At 35.3% G+C, this 23,229-nt stretch overlaps 1 protein-coding gene across 5 annotated transcripts; it reads left to right on the forward strand.

Moving 5' to 3' along the window:
- The first annotated feature begins 76 nt into the window (after positions 1 to 76).
- LOC140768228 (probable ion channel CASTOR) lies at positions 77 to 22,715 on the forward strand. 5 transcript variants are annotated; one of them, XM_073108421.1, is made up of 12 exons: positions 78 to 573; positions 3,972 to 4,043; positions 4,616 to 5,218; positions 6,592 to 6,774; positions 6,933 to 6,992; positions 7,072 to 7,275; positions 10,619 to 10,867; positions 12,866 to 12,964; positions 15,851 to 16,045; positions 16,184 to 16,276; positions 17,282 to 17,536; positions 21,894 to 22,715. In XM_073108421.1, exons 1-12 carry the CDS (start codon positions 127 to 129, stop codon positions 22,110 to 22,112), a joined length of 2,679 nt encoding a protein of 892 aa, XP_072964522.1. In that variant the 5' UTR covers positions 78 to 126; the 3' UTR covers positions 22,113 to 22,715. The 5 variants fall into 5 exon arrangements, with proteins under 5 accessions (XP_072964525.1, XP_072964522.1, XP_072964520.1 ...); XM_073108419.1 differs by lacking the exon at positions 12,866 to 12,964 and adding an exon at positions 13,020 to 13,118 and having other exon boundaries at positions 79 to 573; XM_073108422.1 differs by lacking the exon at positions 12,866 to 12,964 and adding an exon at positions 13,020 to 13,118 and having other exon boundaries at positions 79 to 573; positions 4,622 to 5,218.
- Positions 22,716 to 23,229: the final 514 nt, after the last annotated feature.

A 23,229-nucleotide genomic window follows, 5' to 3' on the forward strand; every position in this document is an offset into this window, starting at 1 on the left:
AGTAATAAATCTATTTTTGTTTTGTTTTGTTTTGTTTTTCTTTGACTTCAGACAAAGACCAGTATTAAGTCAAAATTAGCCAAAGTTTTGGCCGCCTTCTCATCATCTTTCTCCCTAACTCCCTCCATGTCCTCCTTCGACTCGGAGCCATCGCCGCCGCCTCCTCTCCACCGAGACTGGTTCTTCCCCTCCGCCCCGCCTTATCTCTCCCCTCTCCGAACACTAACAAAGCCTAGAAAGCCCTCCCTTTTCCCCTCCACCAGAAGGGCTTCCAAGCACTACCTCCGCGATTCCAGGTCGCAGCGGCCTCCGGCGGCGCCGCCACTGCCGGCGAGGTCAGCCTCGGGATTATCGTCTGGATCTTTCTCGTCATCCCAGCCGCCTCCACCGCCGTCGATACCTCGGAGGGATCAGAGGTATGCTGGGGTCCGCCGCAAGGTTTGCTTCGATGTCACTTTGAAAAAGGATGAGAAGACGAGATCGGACTCTGGGAAGAGCGCAATGGAGCATAATTCGACGGGTGTGAAGTTAGGAGCGGGGAAGATCGGATGGCCTGCGGCGGTCTCCACGGCGGTTAGTGAAATTTTTTAGATATTTGTTAGAATTCTCTTAATTATCGAGGAAAATAAAAGTTGTCTTTCTTTTTCGGTTTTGTCATAGTTATTAATTTGTCGGTTTCTATTTTAGCAACGGTTGCGAGTTGCAAACTTTTGAATCGAGTAAGGTCATTTTGCTAGTCAGTCAAACACGTGAAACTAGGCTGCAGTTTGGGGGATTTTTTTTTTTCATAGTTGCAAGCTTATCAAGTATCATAATTGCCATTAAAATATTTGGATTCCTTAAAAATGCTCTTCTGTCAGTTTATTCTTACTAACAACAGTTAAAACTTAATCGAGATGAGAAATATATTATTTATTCCTTTAAAGATTGTTTGAAACCTGTCCAAAACTATCTATGATACCTGTATTATAGTACATGAGGATCTGAATCAAGATCCAACTATGCTGATATCTCTTTATTCCTAATGAGAGATATTAAGCATTTTAAACTTCAAAAAGAAGGGTATTTTGGTTATCCTACATATGCGAACTTTAACAATCACTCATTTAGAATATTCCATAAATGCTACTTCAAAATGGGCCATAATGACATTTTCTGAAAGAGTCCTATGATTTCAATATCAATTATGATATTCTAAAGAATATTGTCACAATTATGAAACTTAAACAGGTTGTCAAGGGCAATTATGTAAAACCAGTTGGATGATTCTCCAATAAGATTTTTGCTTCACCCTTTGCAATGTTATATGGTTTAATTGCCTTTTTTGTCCTCTCAGCTTATTAACGGGCCACGATGTCAGATTTTTACTCTATTTTTTAGTTGAAGTGGTGATGGGAAGTGTGATTTGACTGGTGTAGTGCATTAGATTGAAGAGGAAGGAGAGGAGGATTATTTGATTTAAAGTTTCTTTATCAAGTTTGGTACAAGAGCCGATTAAATTTGCTAGGCAATCGAGTGATCCAGCCCAAAGCTGAATTCAATTGTTTAAGCATGTCTTCTATAGACGAGAATTTCAAAATACATTTTACTTTTGAAAGGTCGAGAACAAACTCTAGAATATGGAAATCTCAAATTTGGGCACTTAGAAAGCCAACACAAAGCTATTTGAGGAGATTGTACTGTTGCAGCTTTGATAAGAAGTAATGAGAAGGTAATAAGTAGCTCATACCCCATGCATACTTGGTACCTAGCTTGTCAGATATTATCTGCAGTAATATTACAGAAGTGCTATTTCTTATCCGGACCAAGCGCATATAGTTTTTTACTGATTGTTTTAGGTTAATGTGGTCTTGATCATCAAGTTAGTCTTGTAGGGTTCTTTACACATCATGATACTTCAGGAAAATTATTCGAAGAGTGACTAGTTTTAGCTTTGCAAGTATTCTGATACTGGTTCCTGCTGTGAAGCAGAGGCTGTTGGATTTTGGTATTTCATGGTATTATTGAAAAGATTAGCACATTTCTTATGATGGTGGATCACAAAGAAACCTATTCTGTAGAGTTGCAAAAGGCATATGGAAAATGCAAGGCTTCTTAGCTGTTGCATTCTTTTAATATTGAGCTATACTGAATTGTTGTTGCCTCCTGTCGATTGAGTTTTAATCTGATACATAATGATTCCTACTTTTGTAAGTTTAAAGTGGTTTAATTGCTTGAATAAAGATAGACATGGGATGTGATGGCAAGTTGGTCCAAGTACATTGACACATACAACTATATCATTTTTCTATATTCATTTTAGTCAGATATGGCTGATATCATATATCCATGTATTTATTAATTATTAGTTTGTAACCTTGTTACTGCTGCCTTGATCTACCTTGCTCTGTTGGAGTTGTGATTATGAATATTAAACATTTCAGATACTATTAGTGACTGTCTGCTTTTTTCTTGGTAGAGATAAAAGGAGAAAAGGCACATGCGTGCTTTATCCATAATGTTTTAAGTGTTTCCTATACTTCCTCATCTGGGCTTACTTATAGGTCCAATGAATACATGAGAGTGGATGTTCCATTAGTGCGAGTAACTGGAGACTTCTAGGATTTCCTTTTAAGGGCAGACCTGTGAAGCATGGATATGTTATGGAGATACAATGATACAAGAATACGACAAATTTAAAAAAGAAAATATGGATACTACAAGGATACACCTATAATAAATCAATAAAAATATTTTTATCCCATTTACAACCACTATTAATTCTTGTTCTATCTATATTTTTGTGGAGCTTTTAACTTGCTACTTTTGACATAAATAAAACAAGCAGATTTCTGCAGTGAAGCACTTCGCAGCCAAGTGTTGGATATCAGATGTTTTAGTAATTTGTAGCTAATAATAGAATGCCGAGTATCATTACTGTAGAAATTTCCTACATTCACGGTTGTAGGGCTGAAGTGATGCGGAGCCCTACCTTTCTACATGGATGTTGTGACTTGATAAAGATAACATGGATAATGGTGCTCACCCGCTACACCAATATTATAATGCTGATATAGGTTTGCCTTTCCAACATCAGACTACACCTTCAAAATATAACACATGAAATAGGTAATGGATGAACCTTTACATTATTATATCCCTCTATCGTATCCCAGTGTATTAAGCTGTATTCTCAGTCCTCACAGTATCCAGTAATTTTTTTTTTAAAATTTGGATTCTCAGTAGCTGTATCCAATATGGGCCGGAGATGTACGTGAATCATATCCGAAATGTATCAGTTATGTGTACGGGAGGTTAAATGCCATATCGGCGTTTCATAGGGGTAGACTTCTTTATTTCTGCATCACATGCCATCTGGGAGATTTTATGAGCAATAATTTGTGTTCTTCATGTTTCCAAATAGGTTCCTTTTGTTACGCCAGACTCCTATTTTGTCGTTACTAGTGACTTTTTCTTTTTCCATATGTAGGAATAATGTCCATAGATGGAGAGAAATTAGTTTCAATTCATTCAAGTCTTGGTAGACCATTAATCTAATCAATAGAGCTTAGATGCAAAGTTAAGGTGGTATGTTTTATACATACAATCTATTGTTATCTATTAGTTTCAAGCACTCGTTATCTAACTGGTTGATTGTTATTAAATCATAAAACTGAAGAAAATCATTTATTTTTTTCACATAAAGTTATTCTTTGTGAATGTTAGTGTCTATATGGAATCTCTGAAATAAATTCAATATTTGCCTATATATGGTTTTCCAGAATCTTGTTGATGGCAGATACTTACTGAGGACAGGATAATAGTTCATTGGTCAACTTATGGATTTTCTTTTGTAATCTGTGCCTGAATTATATGAACTGATGCCAACTGCATTTATCATAGTTTGTTCTTCTTTCCAGGCAGTTATATGTTAACTCAACTTTAACTTTAGTAATTTGTTTTGTTATTTTACACTGAATTTATGATTGCAGCTCATTATCATGTGCTTTGCTTCACTTCTGCACAAGAACTTCTCATTACAGAACCAGGTTATAGATTTACAGGTAAATGAACATTTTCTATCTCCTATGTTTATTTATTTCCATTTGTCAGATTTGTCTTGTTTCCAAACTACTAAGATTGAGATGGTAGATGAGATCTTACTGTCAGCACAGTGATCTAGGAATGTAGCTTCTTCATTACCATGATATAGGTTTGCTAACTCCATTATGTTGCAATTTTTTTCTATACGTTCCATTCTAGGTTTTTTGGTTTTATAGCAACTATTATGTCTTGATTGTATTGTCGCTATGGTTGAGACTTGAGAACCTTCAAACAGCAAGGAGGTGGGAGGGGTCTTTTAAATGGAAATAATTGATACACAAAAAAATTCTGATTTCTTGTAATATGCTGATTCATTAAGAGCAAATATCTCTTGTAAACATTCAGATATGTTATAACATTCTATCAGGAGGAAAGGATACATTTTTGGGGAATAATTGCAATCAGGAGTCTCTAGATTTGAAATTCCAGCAGAACTTTTTGGTTATGCAGTATTGAGCAGAAATATATAAATTTAGGATGATATTATTTAGCTTTATCCAAATAGTTTTACTGGAGACATTTTCTTTGGCAGGACCAGCTTGTCGTCATCAAATCAAGACTACAGTCGCGTCTTGTAGATTCATACTTGGATATTGATGAGATTGTATCACATGAGAGCAGTTACATGTACAAAAGTCTAAAGAATTCTTCTATAGTGTTGTCACTTGCTATGCTGTCCATCCCACTAGTTATTATCAAGTATATTGATTGCTTGTCAATGTTAAGGAAGTCAGCAGAGTCTGAAGAAGTTCCCCTAAACAAGCAGTTAGCTTATCGTGTGGATGTATTTTTATCAGTCCATCCATATGCGAAGCCTTTGGCTCTACTATTTGCAACTCTGTTGCTGATATGTCTTGGTGGTTTGGCACTTTTTGGTGCAACAGATCATAGCTTTGCAGACTGTTTGTGGCTGTCTTGGACTTATGTAGCTGATTCTGGTAATCATGCAAATTCTGTTGGTGTTGGTCCTAAGTTAGTTTCAATCAGCATAAGTTTTGGTGGAATGTTGATATTTGCCATGATGCTTGGGCTTGTCTCTGATGCAATTTCTGAGAAGTTTGACTCGTTAAGGAAGGGAAAAAGTGAAGTGGTAGAAAAGAATCACACACTAATCCTTGGTTGGAGTGACAAGCTGGTAATTTTGAAACCTATGGTGTTATATTCCTCATGCAGTATTTCCTTTGATTATAAGGAGAATTCCAATTTTTCTATGTTTTCACTTGTTGATCTTATATTCAACTATATTGTTCGTCATTTTGTTCATTTTATCTAAAAACTATGTGATTTTATTTATGGATGGCCGTGCCGGCGATGTACCAGCACGTAGCACGAGGGGTGCTGCATGGCACCCCTCTTAGTAACTTTGCCGCTCACCATCGACCTTGTCGTAGAGCTTGCCGTTGCCGATCGTCACTTGTCCAAGCTCGCACCCCCATTAGGTGGCCTAGCCTGAGGGAGAGAGAGAGAGGGGCGCACCCGACGGGGGTGCGAGCTTGGGCGAGCGGCGACGGCAATGGTGACAAATATGAGTAGTCTCTTACCTTTTTATCTCCCTCTCTTACAGTACGACGGGCAAATACCGGGGCATATGCCGCGCCGTGCCGGTCGGTGATTGGCATGGTCCGTGCCACGTGCCATCGTTGATTTTATTTACTCCAATGCTAAAGTTTATAGAGAGCATGAACTTGTCATAATAAGTGAAGAGGGACAGTGTCGCCAATTTATTTTCCTAGACTGTCTCTAATTTTCATCTAGCTAATCATTATATATAAATATTTACCATCCATATCAAACAATAAGAACTACTAGAGCTACCCAGGTTCAGCATGCCTAGTGGACGCCATTTTATTGGATGTTATAAGATGCCATTCTTTCCTCCCAAAGATGCACACATTCATAGACAAATCAAATATGCACATATATAATATACTTTATACTGCCTGGATATGTTTGTTTTCTTGCTTGTGTCTGTCGTCATATCAAGATGCACATCTTTAGCTGAGCAACCTTAAATGCCTATTCACAGGCAGGTTTCCTGTTCCTCACCATTCCTTTCTAACAATTTGATGCTCATCCAAGTTCATGAGTCAGGCAAAACTCCCAATGCAGTATCTTTTTATGACCGTAGCACCTTTCCCACCACTGTTAAATTGATGATATTAACGTATAGATGATAATGCTTATTTTCATTCTCTGGTTTGCCCTCTTCTTTCACTTTTATTATGTCTAGATTATGGCATGATATATGATTGGGAAAAGTTCCGGACCTGGGTGAGGCCAAATATACATATCTCAGGCTTGGCAAGAGCCTCGACCCAAAGCCTTTATGAGGCCAGGCCAACATAACTCCAACCAGGCTTGATCCTGAACAATGTAATGACCAGAGTACCAGACTGAGTTTGTTTAATAGACACCGCAACTTGTGTGCTGAACACATCTGAAGTATCATATCATGCATATATTTATCTAAATTTAGAACATGATTTAAATTTTGTTATTCGGAAACAGGGGTCTTTACTGAATCAACTTGCTATAGCCAATGAGAGTTTGAGTGGTGGCATTGTGGTAGTGATGGCTGAGAGAGACAAGGAGCAAATGGAATCAGATATTGCCAAAATGGAATTCGACTTTAAGGGGACATCTGTAATTTGCAGAAGTGGAAGCCCTCTAATTCTTGCTGACCTGAAAAAGGTGTGCTTAATAGAACTTGTGAACTAGTTATGGTTCCTTCTATTTTTTTATATCTCTTTGAGCATCAAAAATATTTCTCAGCTGGATCATACTTGTGATCATGATATTCTTTTTTCTGCAAATGTTCATTCCTACTAAATTGGCATTTTGTACGAAAGGTGTCTGTTTCTAAGGCTCGTGCAATTGTAGTTTTAGCTGAGGATGGAAATGCTGACCAGGTAGTCCTCTCGGAAATTGAATATATCAGACTTTTGATAGCCATTTTCCTGATCATTCCTTTGCATGGTTTATTTTCAGAGTGATGCACGAGCTTTACGAACTGTTTTGAGCTTAATTGGGGTTAAAGAAGGGCTAAGAGGACATATAGTGGTGGAACTTAGTGATCTTGATAATGAGGTATTAGTTAAACTTGTAGGTGGGGATCTTATTGAAACTGTTGTTGCACACGATGTTATTGGTCGACTGATGATACAATGTGCTCGTCAACCAGGTCTTGCTCAGGTAATTTTCTGATGATACACTACTACTTCTATTTATTATTATGGAGAAAAAAAGCCAAGACTTTATATATTTCATTTGTTTATTCTTTTATGGAGAATGTGCTTAATAAGAAAATAAAGGTAGTGACACATTCAAATGAAGGATATATTACATTATCTAGTAAAGTAGCATGTCATAGCATTAATTTTATATCCAGCTTGAGTATGCTCAATAGCAAATACTTCTACTCATTCACCTGCATCATTTTTCTTAGGAGAAAACCTTAAAGCTAATTTAGAAATTCAAGATCTAGTGATTACAAGACTTATACACGAAATGAAAGAGGGGAGATATGTATTATACCAAGAATTGTTGTGATCCGATTTTAAAATCATGATCGGCTACATACCTCAATACACTTGAGATACGCAAAACCTTAATAAATAATTTCGCCAAGTCCAGAATGACAGAATTTGATATGAATAACTGACTACACTAAACGTAATCCGATAATAATGAAAATAATCAATATCACTACCAATGTGTCTCTAATTAAACTGAATTAACAGATAATTTAAAACATAAAGACTAATAGAACTGAAATATAAAAAGGGCTAGAGAATGGAGGTGGAGTCCTGGTGCATCTCGCTTAGTCGCCACACTGACCAATACTTAAAATGTTAGAAGTGAGATTCCATGAGCTAACAATTATAGCTTAGTGAGTAGAATCTATTTAAAAACCAAATAAATTCAAAATGGATTATTTTAAATAAATTCAAATTCAGCAATATAAAATGACAATTTTACTAAGCATGTTCATAACGACAATAATAATAACAACATAGGTAATAATAGCGTAAATCATAACTCATAACATGCTTCAAGTCAATATGCCGAATTTCTCTCAATATTAATCATGTCTTAATTTGGTCAATACCATATGGATCCACATCAATTAAAATTCATCTTGAGATGACGTTCGGGTGTTTTCCTCATAGTTGATCCAGTTTGGATCACTAGGAGGTGACACTATGTTATAAATACACATTGTCTCTTCACTTAAGGGTCACTAGGAGGTGACACTATGTGATAAATGCACCTTGTCTCTTCACTTAAGGGTCCCTAGGAGGTGTTACTATGTGATATACTCACTTTGTCTCTTCCTCTAATCATTGAGAGAAATTAGAGTTATCGTAGGAAGTCTTTTTATCTAACTTTAGACTGTTTCCTAACCCCACCAGAGTTACCTAAGAAAATCACTGTAGTGATCTAAAATAGGACTTTTCTTTGGACTTTTAAGTAGACTTGAGTAACCACGAAAAGTCACAAGCGATCTATGCTAAGACTATTTTCTAAGTTATACAAAATATCAATTATGTTTTTGCACTAATATTTTTGGTTATTAAAATTGCTATTTTGCACGAAGTATAACAATGCATTGAGTCATATATTTTGCACACATAAATATTACAACTAAATTGCATGCAGGAATCTGATATCTAATTTGCATAGAGAAATACACAATTTGATAAAAAAGACAAAGTAAAAGATGAATAAATATTTGAGTGAATCCACTCACCTGAGTTTAGGTCAAATAACTGAAATATCTAGTTCACGTGCTAGAAAAAATCACCACCTTTAATAATAAACAAATAACATATTTTAATTTAATCAATATCATAATTTCTAAAATTTAAAACTAATTAAATGGCTAAGATAGAATAATTTTAGCCCAAAGGGTTTGGCTAGGCTGTGGTTGGCCCGCAGCCTACCAAAACCCACTAAATAGTTTGGGCTTAAGGTCCAAACCCACTATTATTTATGGGCTTAGCATGCAATTCATGACTTATTAGGTTTTGGGTCAAGCCTTCTAGATCTGAAATCTAGACCCGAATCCAAAATCTAATTAGGTCGGCTTGGGTTGAGCCCGAGCCTGACCACATCGTCTTCCTTGAGGAGATCGACGAGAGGAAAGGGGGAAAGAGAGAAAAGAAGAGGAAGTTAAAAGAGGTCACCGATGATCTCTGTCGTCGACAGTCCACTGACCGCACCAACGCCTTCCTCGCGGTCTCGATGACCTGAACGAGGAGAGGGTAGATCGATCAAGGTGATTGGCGGTGGAAGGCCTCCCATCCATGTTCGACGGCGACTCAAGCCACGAGGGCTCCAAAGGAGAACACCTTTAGTACGAGACCAATGACGTGAAGCTTTCAGTGGCGAAGCGACTTCGACTCGAAGCCATTGGGCGGCGGCATGATTCATCGGTGAAGTCGCAACTCCAATTTTGTAAGTTAACCTATTAAACTTTAATTAACTTTAAGGAGTGTGAGAGAACTAACCAAAGAGAAGAGTGGTGGACTCCGATTCCGGCAGTGCTCTGATGGTGCTTCGATGGTTTGATCCCACAAGTGGTCTTGATGGTAAATAAAAGAAGAAGAAGAAGATGAGAGGAGGGAGGAGGAGATAGAGGGAGGCTGTAGATAGGGAAGAAGGTAAAATTAGGGTTTTTATTTATAGAGAGAGATCGAATTATGATTTCAATGTGGATTTGACTAAAAAACTTGCAACCACCTTTTAATTGTTTTTTCCATTTCTTACAAAGAGTGTAGAGCCGACGAGGACGGCCGTAGATGTGTGGATTTCTCCCTCCTCCATCATGGGTTCCTTACTCTTGTCTTCTGTTCAGCTTTCTCCTCTCATTTCTTTGACTTCTTTCTCTCCCATTGTTGCCTCTGCAATAGAAGGGGCAGAACAATGGCTGCTTCCAGGGTGCCACACTGCAATGGATTCATAGCAGTTGGATGTAGAGGTGTCCTGCTACTATAGTCGTTGTCTTGTGCTTTAGTGCCTGTCATACTGTCCTCATGGTAGTCGTCGTGCCACTGATGCAACAACAATGAAAGAGATGTTGGAAGAGGAAAAAAGGGAGAGGAGGAAGGGGAAGAGAAGGGAAGAAGAGAGAGAAAGGTGGAAAGAAGGAGAAGAGGGGAGGGAGGGCTCTGCCAATTAAAGTGGACACCATGCCAAGAGAAGAGGTGGAAGAAAGGAGGAGGAGAAGAAAAGTGAGGAAGGATTGACGTCAATTTTGTAAAAAGAAAAATAAGAATAGTTTCATCCAGCAAAGATATGCAAATTAGTAAAAGTGGGCTGTTTTTGTGAAAAGCAATAAGCCAACTCGTATTTTTGTGAAAAAGGATCTAAAATTATTGATCGAACATTTATACTCAAAGTACGTGATTTTGTTGTCAAAGTTTTGATAGCTTCTTTTGAGGCCCTAAGTTTTGTTCTTATGTAGATCCTTTTCTCATGCTTGCTTCCTTGTAGCTTTGCGTTGTTATTTAAACATGTAAATGGTCTTGGACAGATATGGGAGGATATACTTGGGTTTGAAAACTGTGAATTCTACATCAAAAGATGGCCCCAATTGGATGGAATGCGCTTTGAAGATGTACTAATCAGTTTTCCTGATGCCATTCCCTGTGGTATAAAGGTGGCATCTTATGGTGGAAAGATCATTTTAAATCCTGATGATTCCTATGTTCTACAAGAGGGGGATGAGATACTAGTAATTGCTGAAGATGATGATACCTATGCACCAACAACATTGCCTAAGGTGATATCTTTATTTTAGAAAATCAATATCATTAGTGAATTTGTCCAATTGGTCAGTACTATCAGTTATTAGGACTCTTATTTTCTGTATCTCCCTGGAGGTTTACTGAAAGTTAAATTATCCAAATATTGGGTAGTGCTTTCTCTTATTTCAAGAGCTATATTCATCATATACGTTTTGCCATGATCATACAAAGACTATTCTCCCTCTTTTTGTATTTGTTTGTTATTTATTTCTTGTCATTTTCTTATTTATCTACTTTCTTTTTCTTTATCTTCTGCTAGGAGAACTAGAGCCACAACTAAATCTCTTTCGTGCATATCTAGTTTTGCCTACTTATGTTCTGATTCATGTCATCAGACGTGCCTTATCAAGTTATCATAATATCATGGTGCTTTAAAAAAATAATTTTTTTAGACAACTACAATATAAAATCTTGTAGAAACCGAGGTCTGGAAACTTTAATATCTTTAGGTCTTTTATTGGATGATACCAAGATTGTCAGTTGACTCAGTTTGATACGTAGATCTATTAATTTATATCATTGTAGTTTATGCTTGTATAATTCTTGTTTGTCAGTTAGGTCTAGCTTTAAAAATGGTTTCAACTTTCAACCTGATCTTCTTTAATTTTCGCTGGAACAAAACAGACTTGCCAAAGCTCTGACCAGAACACTTTAAGTTGGATAATTCAGATTGCTTGATATTACTTAAAACACATACATTTCTGTTGAATTTTTTTAAAGTTGGTTGAAATTTTAAATTTCAGAGCTGAAGACTGCTATCAACTGTATTGCAGTTTACAAAAAGGTCACAAATTGACTATGACTTGGTTGTACAAAATTTTCATCTTGGAATTGTTTTAATTCATGTTCTATTATTTCACTGGGAATGCATCTGAAAGAAAGGGTGCTTTAAAAGGATTTCAACTTTCATTTATGACACCTAGTCACAAGACTCACAATCATATTGCGGGCACTTTTATCCAACTTCCTTTATCAAGTGATTCTTAGATACATATAGTATACATTTTCTATAAGCTGCAGGCTTTTAGTACTTAGCAGTGCTCTCACATTTCAAGAATGTTCAGGTGATCTTTGGATTCCCTGGCACATTCACTTAGTTTGTGAAAGAATGTGCAGTGGAACATGCAATAAGGTTTTCAAGTTAACACGTTAACATTCGATTATTTTCATGCAAGGTTTTATGTGTGTTATGTGCCAGGAAGCATGGTACCATGCTGACAGAATTCTAGGCGTGGTCTGGCATGCCTTGTGTAATGTCAAGATTGTGGTGCTGTCAAATAACATGCCATTTGGCACATGAAATCCATGCTTTCATGTTTATCATGTTAATCAAATTGTGCCTCCCACCTCAACAATATCAGCTTCTTATTGGACTATCTGTGTAAAATTGATTGAGAAATTAGTAACATTTATAAGGAACAAACCAGGAATTAAGTATCATAAAAACCTTAATAAGGGTCCATTTTTCAATTTCCTCAAATTAGAATATGCTGATCTATGTCAGACTCAAGTCCATTGTCAGATAAGTTTCCTACAATACTTCTTTAAAGTATTGTAGTAAATTAGGAAATACAAGAACCAGTAAGTTAGATATAGTTCCTCGTAAATTTAATCTTATTAGAACTTATGTTGTACAATGTTTTAGTGCCTTTTTAGTTTAACTTCCTAAATTGGTGATAGCCTCACGCATGGAGCTTCCCTTTCTATGTGAAGTTGACATTAAAATTTAAGATATGTTTTTCAGATAAGTGGATGTGAGAATAATCTTTGTATCTTAACATGGAAATATAAGTGCCAGAGAAAAATTATTCTGTATAATATTTGAGCTTTGCTAACAAAGAAAAGGAAAGCAATTTGGCTTATTGGCAAGGAGATCTTGTTTTTTCCACGTCAGTTTAATCCCACAGAATCTGCAAAACGTGTAACTTAAGATAATTAAACCTTATGGAAGCAAAAATAATTTTATCATTCAGGTCAAAGAGGCAGTTTACATAGACATTATTCACCCTGCAAGACAGCCACAGATGATTCTACTTTGTGGATGGCGGCGGGATATAGATGATATGATAGTGGTAAGTTCTATCTTCAGAACCCCTGATTCCATTTTCTTTTGCATCTATTCTGCAGGTCGGGAGAGGCTATCTTCCCAAAGATTTTGTTCTTCCAAAATCTCCAGAAACTATACTATTTTGTGGTTGGCGCAGAGATATGGAAGATATGATTATGGTAACTTTATGATGATCTAGAGTGATGCTTGCACTGTTTCTGTTTCAGGAACTTGCACTGTTTTTATTTCAGGAACTTGCACTGTTTTTATTTCAGGAAATGTTTCATTTTTCATCCTTTATGTGTTTATTGTGATTTAGGCCTTGTCTTTTTCACTATGGTTAATTTTACCTTCCACCCCTACATTTTTTTAGTTAAATCACAGAAAACACCCTACTATGGGTGTGTTTTGAAAATTTATTGACCAATATGAGGGGTGCTGAGGGGTTCTTTTACTGGTATATTATGGAAAATGCAGGGATCAAATAAAAATAGTGAAAGATAGGGTATAAACCTCAAGAAACACATAATGTGGGGTGCAAAATGAGAAAAATTCCTTTATTTTAAGTTCTGTGGTCAAAGGTTCTTGGGAAATTATATGGTAGGGGATTTTCTTCATCATGAGGCAGATCTTGTGTTGCATTGAAAAGATTGTAATTATAGTTCTTTGATGCTCTCACGAAGTTGAAATCCCATTTTTTGAGAAGGATTCACCAAGTAGAAGAAAAAAATCCCTTCGACTTCCTCATAATTGCATATTATCTTATATTCTTATATAGCCATTTCTAGTTATCTTATGTAAGTTAGCTGTAGTGGATTTGGGAATTCTTCTGTCCTTTAATATATCTGCACTTTGTTAAATTTTATGGTATCCTTTAGCTGCAGATTTCCAGTCATTGTACTTTTTTTTTTCTTCATTTCCTGCACTGTTTGAAAGGAAATAATGATATAAAGGACATCTTATCTATTTGTACCAACATGCAGCTGATTATGCTGATGCAGCCCCTTAACTGCCTAATGATAAGCAAGCTGCCTACTCTGTTTTATAACTTATAATTAGTTATAAATCCGTTAAGTGTGATATGTCAATGAGTAGTGACATAAGACACTTGGGCACTGGTGTCTCCTGTGTGTGTGTGTGCATATTTTATTATCCATTCTTATGCAATTCAAATTTTGTTTCTTGTATTAGCTTACTGGAAGTTCCGAAGGGATCTTTACTATGCTATGATGTTCTGCAGAAAACCTAAATAAGTCTTCAGAAGTTGTCTTTTACTTTTTCTCTTTCTTGATTATTGTGTGTTTTACTTTTTTTTATCATATGTTTTCACATTTTATTATATTTAAATGTTATAAGCTGACTTGGAGGGACTAGTTAGTTAGATCGAGTCCTTTTTATCTTATTTCGTGCATTGTTATTTTCTGCATTAGGCTGGGTTGAGTTATGAGATATTTGGTTAGGTTGAGTTATGTTAAATTTTGCACTATATAATTAGACTCCCTAGTCATGGGCCCACCTGACTTAGGTCTAGGGTAGCCATCAAATAGTGTGATGAGCACCCATATTGGGGATATTGGAGAATTACCCAAACTTAGCTTTTACTAGTTAGCTTTCTAAACCCCTTTCTCTCTTACCCCTCCTTTATCCTAGCTGCTACTGCCAGCCACCACCGAGGCGCCGCCCTTCCTCCTCGTCATTCTAAGCCCCCTCCCCCCTTTGAGGATCGGACCCCATCTCCCCCTTCTTCCTCCTCCTTTCTTTTCTAAACCTACCTTCTACTACCTCCACCCACGAAGTCTCCAAAGAACTTTAGAGATTAGCTCAAGTTGGTCTGCCATCTCCGACGAACGTCCACTGTTTGATCAATATCTCACTATCTACCCATTTGATTTTCACGATCTTGGGTTTATTGGAAATCTCTCTTTAAGAGAGACAACATACCCAAATTTTAGGTCTATCCAATGGCTACATCGTCTAAAATCGAATTTTAAAGTTTTGCCTAAAATATGTCTCAACCCTGAACCGGTTTCACCATCGCCAAGCCCTTTCCACCACCCACATCAAGTCCGGATCACAACACTAAATTATTGTGGTTATATTTATGATGGATTGCATTCGTGATGCACACACACTTACTGAATAGGCACTATGTGATAGTGGCAATGATAGCCGTGCTGATTCTAGTCAACACTTACTATATTAGTTGCGTACACGAGAGATGCTGCACGACATCCCTCCTAGCAGCTTCACTGCTCGCCATTGAGCTCGTCGTCTCTTGCTGCTCGCTGGTCGTAGCTGTGTTGGGTGCAAGCAGTGCAAGCTCGGGCGGCGGCGAGCGGCAATGATGAGGACGATGACAAAGTCGATGGCGAGCGGTGAAGGGTGAAGGTGAGTAGTCTCTTTTTATCCTTATCTTTTTCTCTCCCTCTCTTGCGGCATGTGTCGTGCGGTGCCGTGCCGTGTCTGTGGCACAACCATCCTTGCTATGTGGTACCTTGGCTTTCCCCATACCATGTCTGCCTTACATTGCTTGTACCACCATGTATACAAATAGTTCTTTTAGACAAATTCTCAACCCATTTTCAATGCATTTTGGTTGTGAGGCTCCTTAGAAAACTTTTCACTAGGTCTTTGAGGTCCCTTAGCAGACTGTCATTAATGCTGATGGACCATAAGGCAGAGACCTTATACACCAGAAATACCTTATGTAAGATAGTTTTCCTTGTAAAGCTGCATAATTATTTCTCAAACAAAGTTCTTGTTCTTATATGCTGAAATTTAGCTACTAACAAATGAAGTTAGGTTAAATGGATCAGGGTATTAATGGTCTCTGCATTTTTCCGTTGTTGCATATGGTTTTTGAAGTCCTCAGAAATTTGAGAAAATTTAGGTCGTTAAATGTATTCCTCAGGTGTTGGATGCTTTTCTAGCACCAGGATCAGAGTTGTGGATGTTTAATGATGTACCTGAGAATGAGAGGGCTGGAAAGCTAGCAGCTGGCGGTCTGGACTTAAGTCGCCTTGAAAATATAACTTTGGTCAACCGGGAGGGAAATGCAGTCATTCGTCGGAATTTAGAGAGTCTTCCCCTAGAATCATTTAATTCAGTAAGTTACTTTAAATGAAACTCCTATACTATTTAATACCTTAAACTTCTAAGTCAGTCATATATAATATGGACGGCTCATTACTTTAATAATACTGCAGCATTCATTATTGAGCTTATTGATGGAAAATACTTGCAGATTTTGATTTTGGCTGATGAATCTGTTGAAGACTCAGCAATACAGGCTGATTCAAGGTCTCTTGCAACCTTACTGCTCATCAGAGATATTCAGGTTCATCTAAGAAAATCTATTTTCTTTTCTACACGTCATTTGTTAGTGTTTCTTCACATGGTATTTTTATTATAATTTATAAGTTCTTCATGTTATCAAGGTCACTAGGAGGACACTCGCATTGCTGTATATTCTGATAACTATTTGTGTGATTGCTGAAGGTGTTCTCAATTTATCATTGCTAATGTAACCATTATGAGGCTGATATTTTGTTGTCTTCTCCCTCATAATTCATGGAGGCTGTTTACCACTTCACCCTCATCCCTTCCTTTCTGTTCCCACATGGTCATTTGTAGCAACTAATAAGAAGATTCTAGTTAAAAAGACTAAAAGAGAGAAGCTATATTTAAATGTGTTTTTTTTTTTAAAAAAAAAGCTGATGCATAAAGAAGATGAGGCCAGGCAAGGCAGTAATCAAAGGATAAACTTAAAGAAGGCACAAAACAAACAGAAGAGTGCTTAAACAGATAGATCAAGTGGTCATTTACATGTTCAAAGTCCTGCCCTTCATGTAACGGGGGTGAGTGCATGACCCTGTTTGTTATGCCCAGGGAACATTATAGATATTATATGGATATAATTTCACCGAAGTGTAAAAGTTACCATCTAGAATATTTTAACTTGATTAAGTTGAAGTCTTTCTGCAATTTGACAGTGCCGTTCCTTCTTTATTTCTTAAATGAACAGAAACTGAGAAATAGAGAACTACATTAAAGCATGGTCTAATATCATATATAACATTAGCTATGTAGCTCTCTTAGTTGAAATTTAGTCATTCATATGCATCTGGCCCTTTTATCTGATAAAATTTCCTGGTTTTAGTTATTAGGTTGCTGACTGAAGAGAATTAAGTTCCTTACTTTGGCCTAGTTCTTTATTTGAAATGTTTATTGATGGAACGAAATACTGCTAGGTAATCTTGTGAAGAAAGAATACATTTGTGGTTACTGATGTCAGATATGCTTATTATTGAAGTTGAAAATTTCCTAAGAAGTCTAATGGCAGGCAAAGCGACTTCCTGTGGTCTCACACCTTCATAGAGGAAGCTTCTCCCAAGTTTCTTGGATTGGGGAAATGCAGCAAGCATCTGTTAAATCTGTCATAATTAGTGAAATTCTGGATCCCAGGACAAAGAATTTATTGTCCATGTCAAAGATCAGTGATTATGTTTTATCAAATGAACTGGTGAGCATGGCGCTAGCAATGGTTGCAGAAGACCGCCAAATAAATGATGTATTGGAGGAACTATTTGCAGAAGAGGTACAATATTTCTTCTTAACATTATTGTACTTAGATAATAAGGCTTTCTATCTTTAAGATACTATTATAAGCTTATAACAACAAAAAGTTAAATTGTGTGAAGTTGCCAAGAAAGTTGTTTGTTCTCCAATTTGATCATAATTTCTAAGCTCCCATTCACTTTTAGAATATCTTGTTTCCTAATTTCATAATACAAGTTCTTATTCCGGAATAACAGCTAAATATCATAACCCTATTCTAGAATACAAATACTATTTATCAAAATTATATTTTATACCACACACTAACGCAATTACTAATTTACTTTTAATTTGACTATAAATTCTCTCAAATGTCTTATCATAATTTATTACTATTCTCTCTTCTCTCTAAACATCTTATCATAATTCATCACTTTATCTCTCTTAAACACTTATAATACATAATATGGTTACATATATTTTACCACCCTATATTTATACCTAAAATTACTTTACCCTCCTATATTTTAAAAAGCCTTAAATCAGTCATCGTACTTATGATTAAAATGAGACTGTTAATTTTTCTATTAAATTTAATTGAACGATGTTAAAATAACTAAAATACCCCTATCATGCTTTTTAGACAAGACATATAGATTTTTGAGATAATGACGTTGAATGAGCAAAATAGTCATGATGCTCAGTTAAATTTGACAAAAATATTAACTGTCTCACTTTACTCATAAGTATAAGGACTAATTTTAGACTTTTTAAATTATAGAGGGATAACGTGATTTTGCGCATATAGTGAATGTATTTAACCCTATATAATATCACATCACATCATATAATAATAATATTAAGTATTATTATTGTTGTTATTAAAACTATTTTTAATAGTAAATTCTTAAAATTAAGTATATATTACAAAATTGCTTAATAATATAATATTTAGTTGGACAAAATAAAAATATATTTATAATTTGATGTTTATAATGATTTTCTTTTACACTAAATAAATAAAATTCAACTTAAAAAGTATAAATATCAATAATTTAATATTATGTGAAAATAAGTACATTTTATATTATTTATTATTATTAAATATTAGTTTTGAATATCTGCATACTAAAATATAAATATAAATATTAAAAAATTCTTAATAATATATAGTCTAATTTGATATAATAAAAATGTAATTATCAATTCTATTATTATTAAATTTTTTTAATATGTACTAATAATATTAAAAGTCTAATAGTAATAAAGCAATATGTTATCGTGCTAATTATTTATTCAAAGATAAAATAATACATTAACTACTTAAATTATGTATTAACCTAATCAAATCTTCCCTTCGCCTATAAATATATAAAAGTGTAAATATTAATAATCTCATGATTTTAGATAAAATGAAAAACATGTTTTCCATGTAGAATAAAATTTTGTTCTTATCGACTATAAAATATAATACTTTTTATAATATTTTTTATATATAGCCATTGCATATGTACTGATAAAATATAAAGCAATACATACCTAGTGCCTCGCCCTAGCATTGCATATGCTATCCACACCCTCCTTGCATTGCATTCCTATCGCCCTAGTTTTATATACCAAGCATCGTAGCATTTTATACCTAATAGCATATAATGCCGTAGCATTGCATACCTAGCGCCCTGGCCTTGCATTGCATACCTAGCACCTTGCCTTAGCATTGCACACCTAGCGCCCCACCATAGCATTGCATATATAGAGTATAGCAATTTAATTTTCATCTATCCCATCAATCTACTTTAGTAATTTTTCCTTCTCTATCTTCACTTTATATCACATTATAGATAATTATTCTTGAAGTGAATGGGCTTTGGTAATAACAAATAACAATCGCTATTCCTATTTCAATCTTATTCTAGATGTGAACGAGACCTAAAAGTTTTAAAAAAAAGCCACCTCATTGTAGCATTCATTTTGTGGAGTTTTTTTTTACCAATATAGCCCTTTCAGAACTTTATATACCTAATTAGATCTCACCCCAAATTATATCAAAAGGGATTTAATCAGCGTTCTACTTAAAAAAATAATATCGGTAATAAGTTCACCTGAAAAATGCTGAATTATTTCAGTGTTTATGAAATTTTATTTTATCTTTTTCTAAATAAAATTCTGAATTTTTGAGCATTTTATGTTTACATAAAATGCTTAAAAGTTCAGCATTTTATGAAAATATAAAATGCTCAACAGTTCAGTGTTTATCAAAGAAAAAATAATTTAAAAGGTCAACTACTTAGTTAATTTTAGGGCATAATTTAAATAATAGTTTATTTTGGACATATAATATATCATTAAGAAGATGAAAGAGTTAATCATAGCTTAATTGGACCTCAAATGAGAAAAATATAGATAAAAATATTAGAAAAAAAAATTTTAGATCATTATAATTTTCTGTTCAGTTATCCATCTTGGTTTCTAAAATATATCGTTATGAAGATATGGAAAACATCTGTGTTGGAATAGCATTGCGACTGTAGCTGGCAGCGCTCAAAATCTCAAAATAAGAATGATGGCTCCTCCAATTTTATTTTAAAATTTTTTGTTCAATCTTTTGTTGAGAAAAATGACGAATAGTTTAGCATTTTAAAAAAAAGTAAAACGCGAAACTTTTCAACATTTGTATTTAAAAAGAAAATGCTGATAAGTTCAACGTTTTATTTAGAGGATAAGACGTTGAGTTCATTTAAAATTAAAACGCTAAATTTATCAGCGTTTTACTGACGGCCATAGTAATACATACTCATTTTGGTATTAAATTTGGGATGTGGTCTAGTTTGATAAATACAGTTTGGGAGAGGGCTAGTTTGATCAAAAACTCTCAGTTTGTGTGCATAAAAGTTCAAAGATATGTATGCATGCATGTGCTCTTACCAGCAAGGATTTAAGTGGTATGACCCATGCTGGCATAGAAAACAGTACATAATGTTTGGCATGAATTGTGGCGCAGAATACTAAAACTAATGCTTACCAGTACATACATTAGCTTGACAAGGATGTTAAATATTCAAAGGGAATGAAAGGAAAAAAGGATAGACCTTCTGTCATGGTAGTCATATGCTCCTAGCCTCTTAGGAACTAGGAAGTAGTAAGAAGTCCTCATGGTGGTACTACCAATAATTATTTGCCAAGTAATTATCTTGTAGATCAGTCAAGTTATGGCTTGCAGGGCAAAAGTAAGTCATGAATCTTGAACTGAAAATTGCAAGTTAAAGAGTAATCATCAGTAGCTTGTTTTACTCTTCTTTTCGCTGATTTGCCTGGTAGCTCCATTTGCTAGTCAGACATGATATGTGATGTGTCAATAGCAGAATGTGCCATTAAATAGTATATTCAGCTGCATAAGTGCATCATTGTTTTCGGGATATCTTGTTTCAGGAAGTATTATCTTACTATGATAATTTTGTCTTGACCCTTCACCTCAAACTAAGAATGATTTATTCAATGACATTTCCATTATTATGGTTGAGCTTTTGATATATTGTCTTCTCTTAAGCAATTATGAGTTAGTATTGACAATTATTGGCCATAGCGCACAATGATTTCAAAGAATGTAATGTGCTGTAATTAGTTGAGTTATGGAGAAGAAAGGTGTTTGCCACAAAATCAAGATGGTAGAAAGTAGAAACATCATCCTTCTTTATAGTGCATACATATTATTCTTATGTACAAATTTAAGCACAAGAAATTATGAGATAAATTAAGTATATTCAGACTTATTATCACCTCTTTGATGACTAGTGTGATCCTAATTTGTTAATTTAAAGTTTTAAACATACAAATTCATGATAACTCAGCAGTTATATACATTGTTTAATTTCTTCCATTAGAAACCAGATTGCATACAAGGAATTCTAATTGTGTACTTTCACCATACTTATATGGTCAGCCATCATTATGCTCATCTGCCACGTATGCAGTGAGCACTGCATCATGTAAACATTTTAATTGAAACTAAACTTGAACTTCTTTAACACGTAATCCTTAAATCCCATCTCCCTATTCTTTTACCAGGGAAGTTTTGCGATGCTATAGTATGGTGAAAGTTTGATTCATATTTTATAGTACATGACTGATGAAATAAGGGGAAGGTGGTTGACATGTAGTAAATTAGTTGCATTACATATTGAGCAATACTGCTACTAAAAGAGGTACTGACTAGCTTTCCTTCTAGAATCATTCTTTCCTTCATATAACTAACCAAGAGATTTGTCTGCAAGAAAACTAGACACAAACAGAAGAACACTTTTAAGTTTAGTCTAAGCTTTTAACCTTTAATTCAATTTATACTCAGCTATTGGACTAAATTTGATTAGTACTCTGTGACTAACCACTTCACTTAGCAGGGAAATGAAATGCAGATACGGTCTGCTGATCTCTACCTTCAGGAGGAGGAAGAGATGAACTTCTTTGAAATTATTTTACGTGCTAGACAAAGGAAAGAGATTGTAATTGGGTACCGTCTTGAAAATGCTGAGCGTGCCATCATCAATCCTCCAGGCAAGGGTGTACCGCGAAGGTGGTCATCCAGGGACATTTTTGTTGTCATAGCTGAGAAAGAATGAAATCACCTTGCTAGATGGTCCATGAATGAGAGGTGATGTTCAAAATGAAGAAATTGAAGGTAGTTCAGAGACCAAAAGCAAAAGTCTCTACGAAGCAACTTCCTAATTGACGGAAACAAACCACAGGCTCAGAAACCAGAAGAATATTGCTAATGACAGATAGAAATTGCGTAAATTACAGTTCAAATCATTCCCGCATATATAAGTAGTGGCACTTGGAGTAAAAGGGTCTACTCATGGATCTTATTTCAAAGCAATCTCAGTTTATCCAATGGGGTAGAGAATTTTACATTGAGCTCCAAATATATTCTGGTAGGATGGGATACTTCAATCAACATACAACTGCATGCGAGAGCTCTCATACAGCTAAAGTGAATTGTTGGTGTATTATCAGCAGTTGCTATTGCCCTGTAAAAAGAGTTATACATTGGTTGACATGGGACGAGAAGGCCCAGGATCTTTGCTTGCAGCTAAAGAGATACTAATAGCTGCTTTCTTTTGTACATAGTTGAACATGATTAATAGGTGTCTACTGAATGCCTATTTGAAAAGGACCTATATGTTGAGGAGAAATATAGAAGACCTTGTGTAGTAAGAGTGAAATTTAGGACCTGATGAGATACTGTAAAGAATTGCTGTTTTTGAGGTATGCAGCTGTAGTTAATAAATAATGCTAAAAGAGGTCACAATGATAAAAGACTCTACAGATTGATTAGGACTTTCAAAATAGTACAATTATTATCTTTTACTGGTTCACTGTTAGTGCACTTTTCGACAGGCATATTCGACTGTCCTTTTCTCTTCTAATTCGATTGTCACTAGGACAAGCCGGTTCGATTACCAAACTTATGCATGAGAAAATATGGAGACGGTATTATTGTGGCAATGAAACTAATGTCAGGAATGTTATGTTCTGCTAATCTAATTAAGTTGTTGAATTGAGCCAGCAGTGAAAGAATTATTGGTTGGTACCCGATGCAAATTATATTTGGTAAGCGTTTTTTTTTTTTTTTAATTCTTAAACTAAGTTGACTTCTTGAAAGAAATGCTTTTCGTTTCTAACCTTTTTTTCTCTTTCCTTTTGGAAGTAGACTGCTTGTTGGCATACGTGTGATTC

This window comes from Typha angustifolia, chromosome 10 (genome assembly GCF_048772165.1).
Source record: "Typha angustifolia cultivar Huaian chromosome 10, ASM4877216v1, whole genome shotgun sequence".
Taxonomy (NCBI): Eukaryota; Viridiplantae; Streptophyta; class Magnoliopsida; order Poales; family Typhaceae; genus Typha; species Typha angustifolia.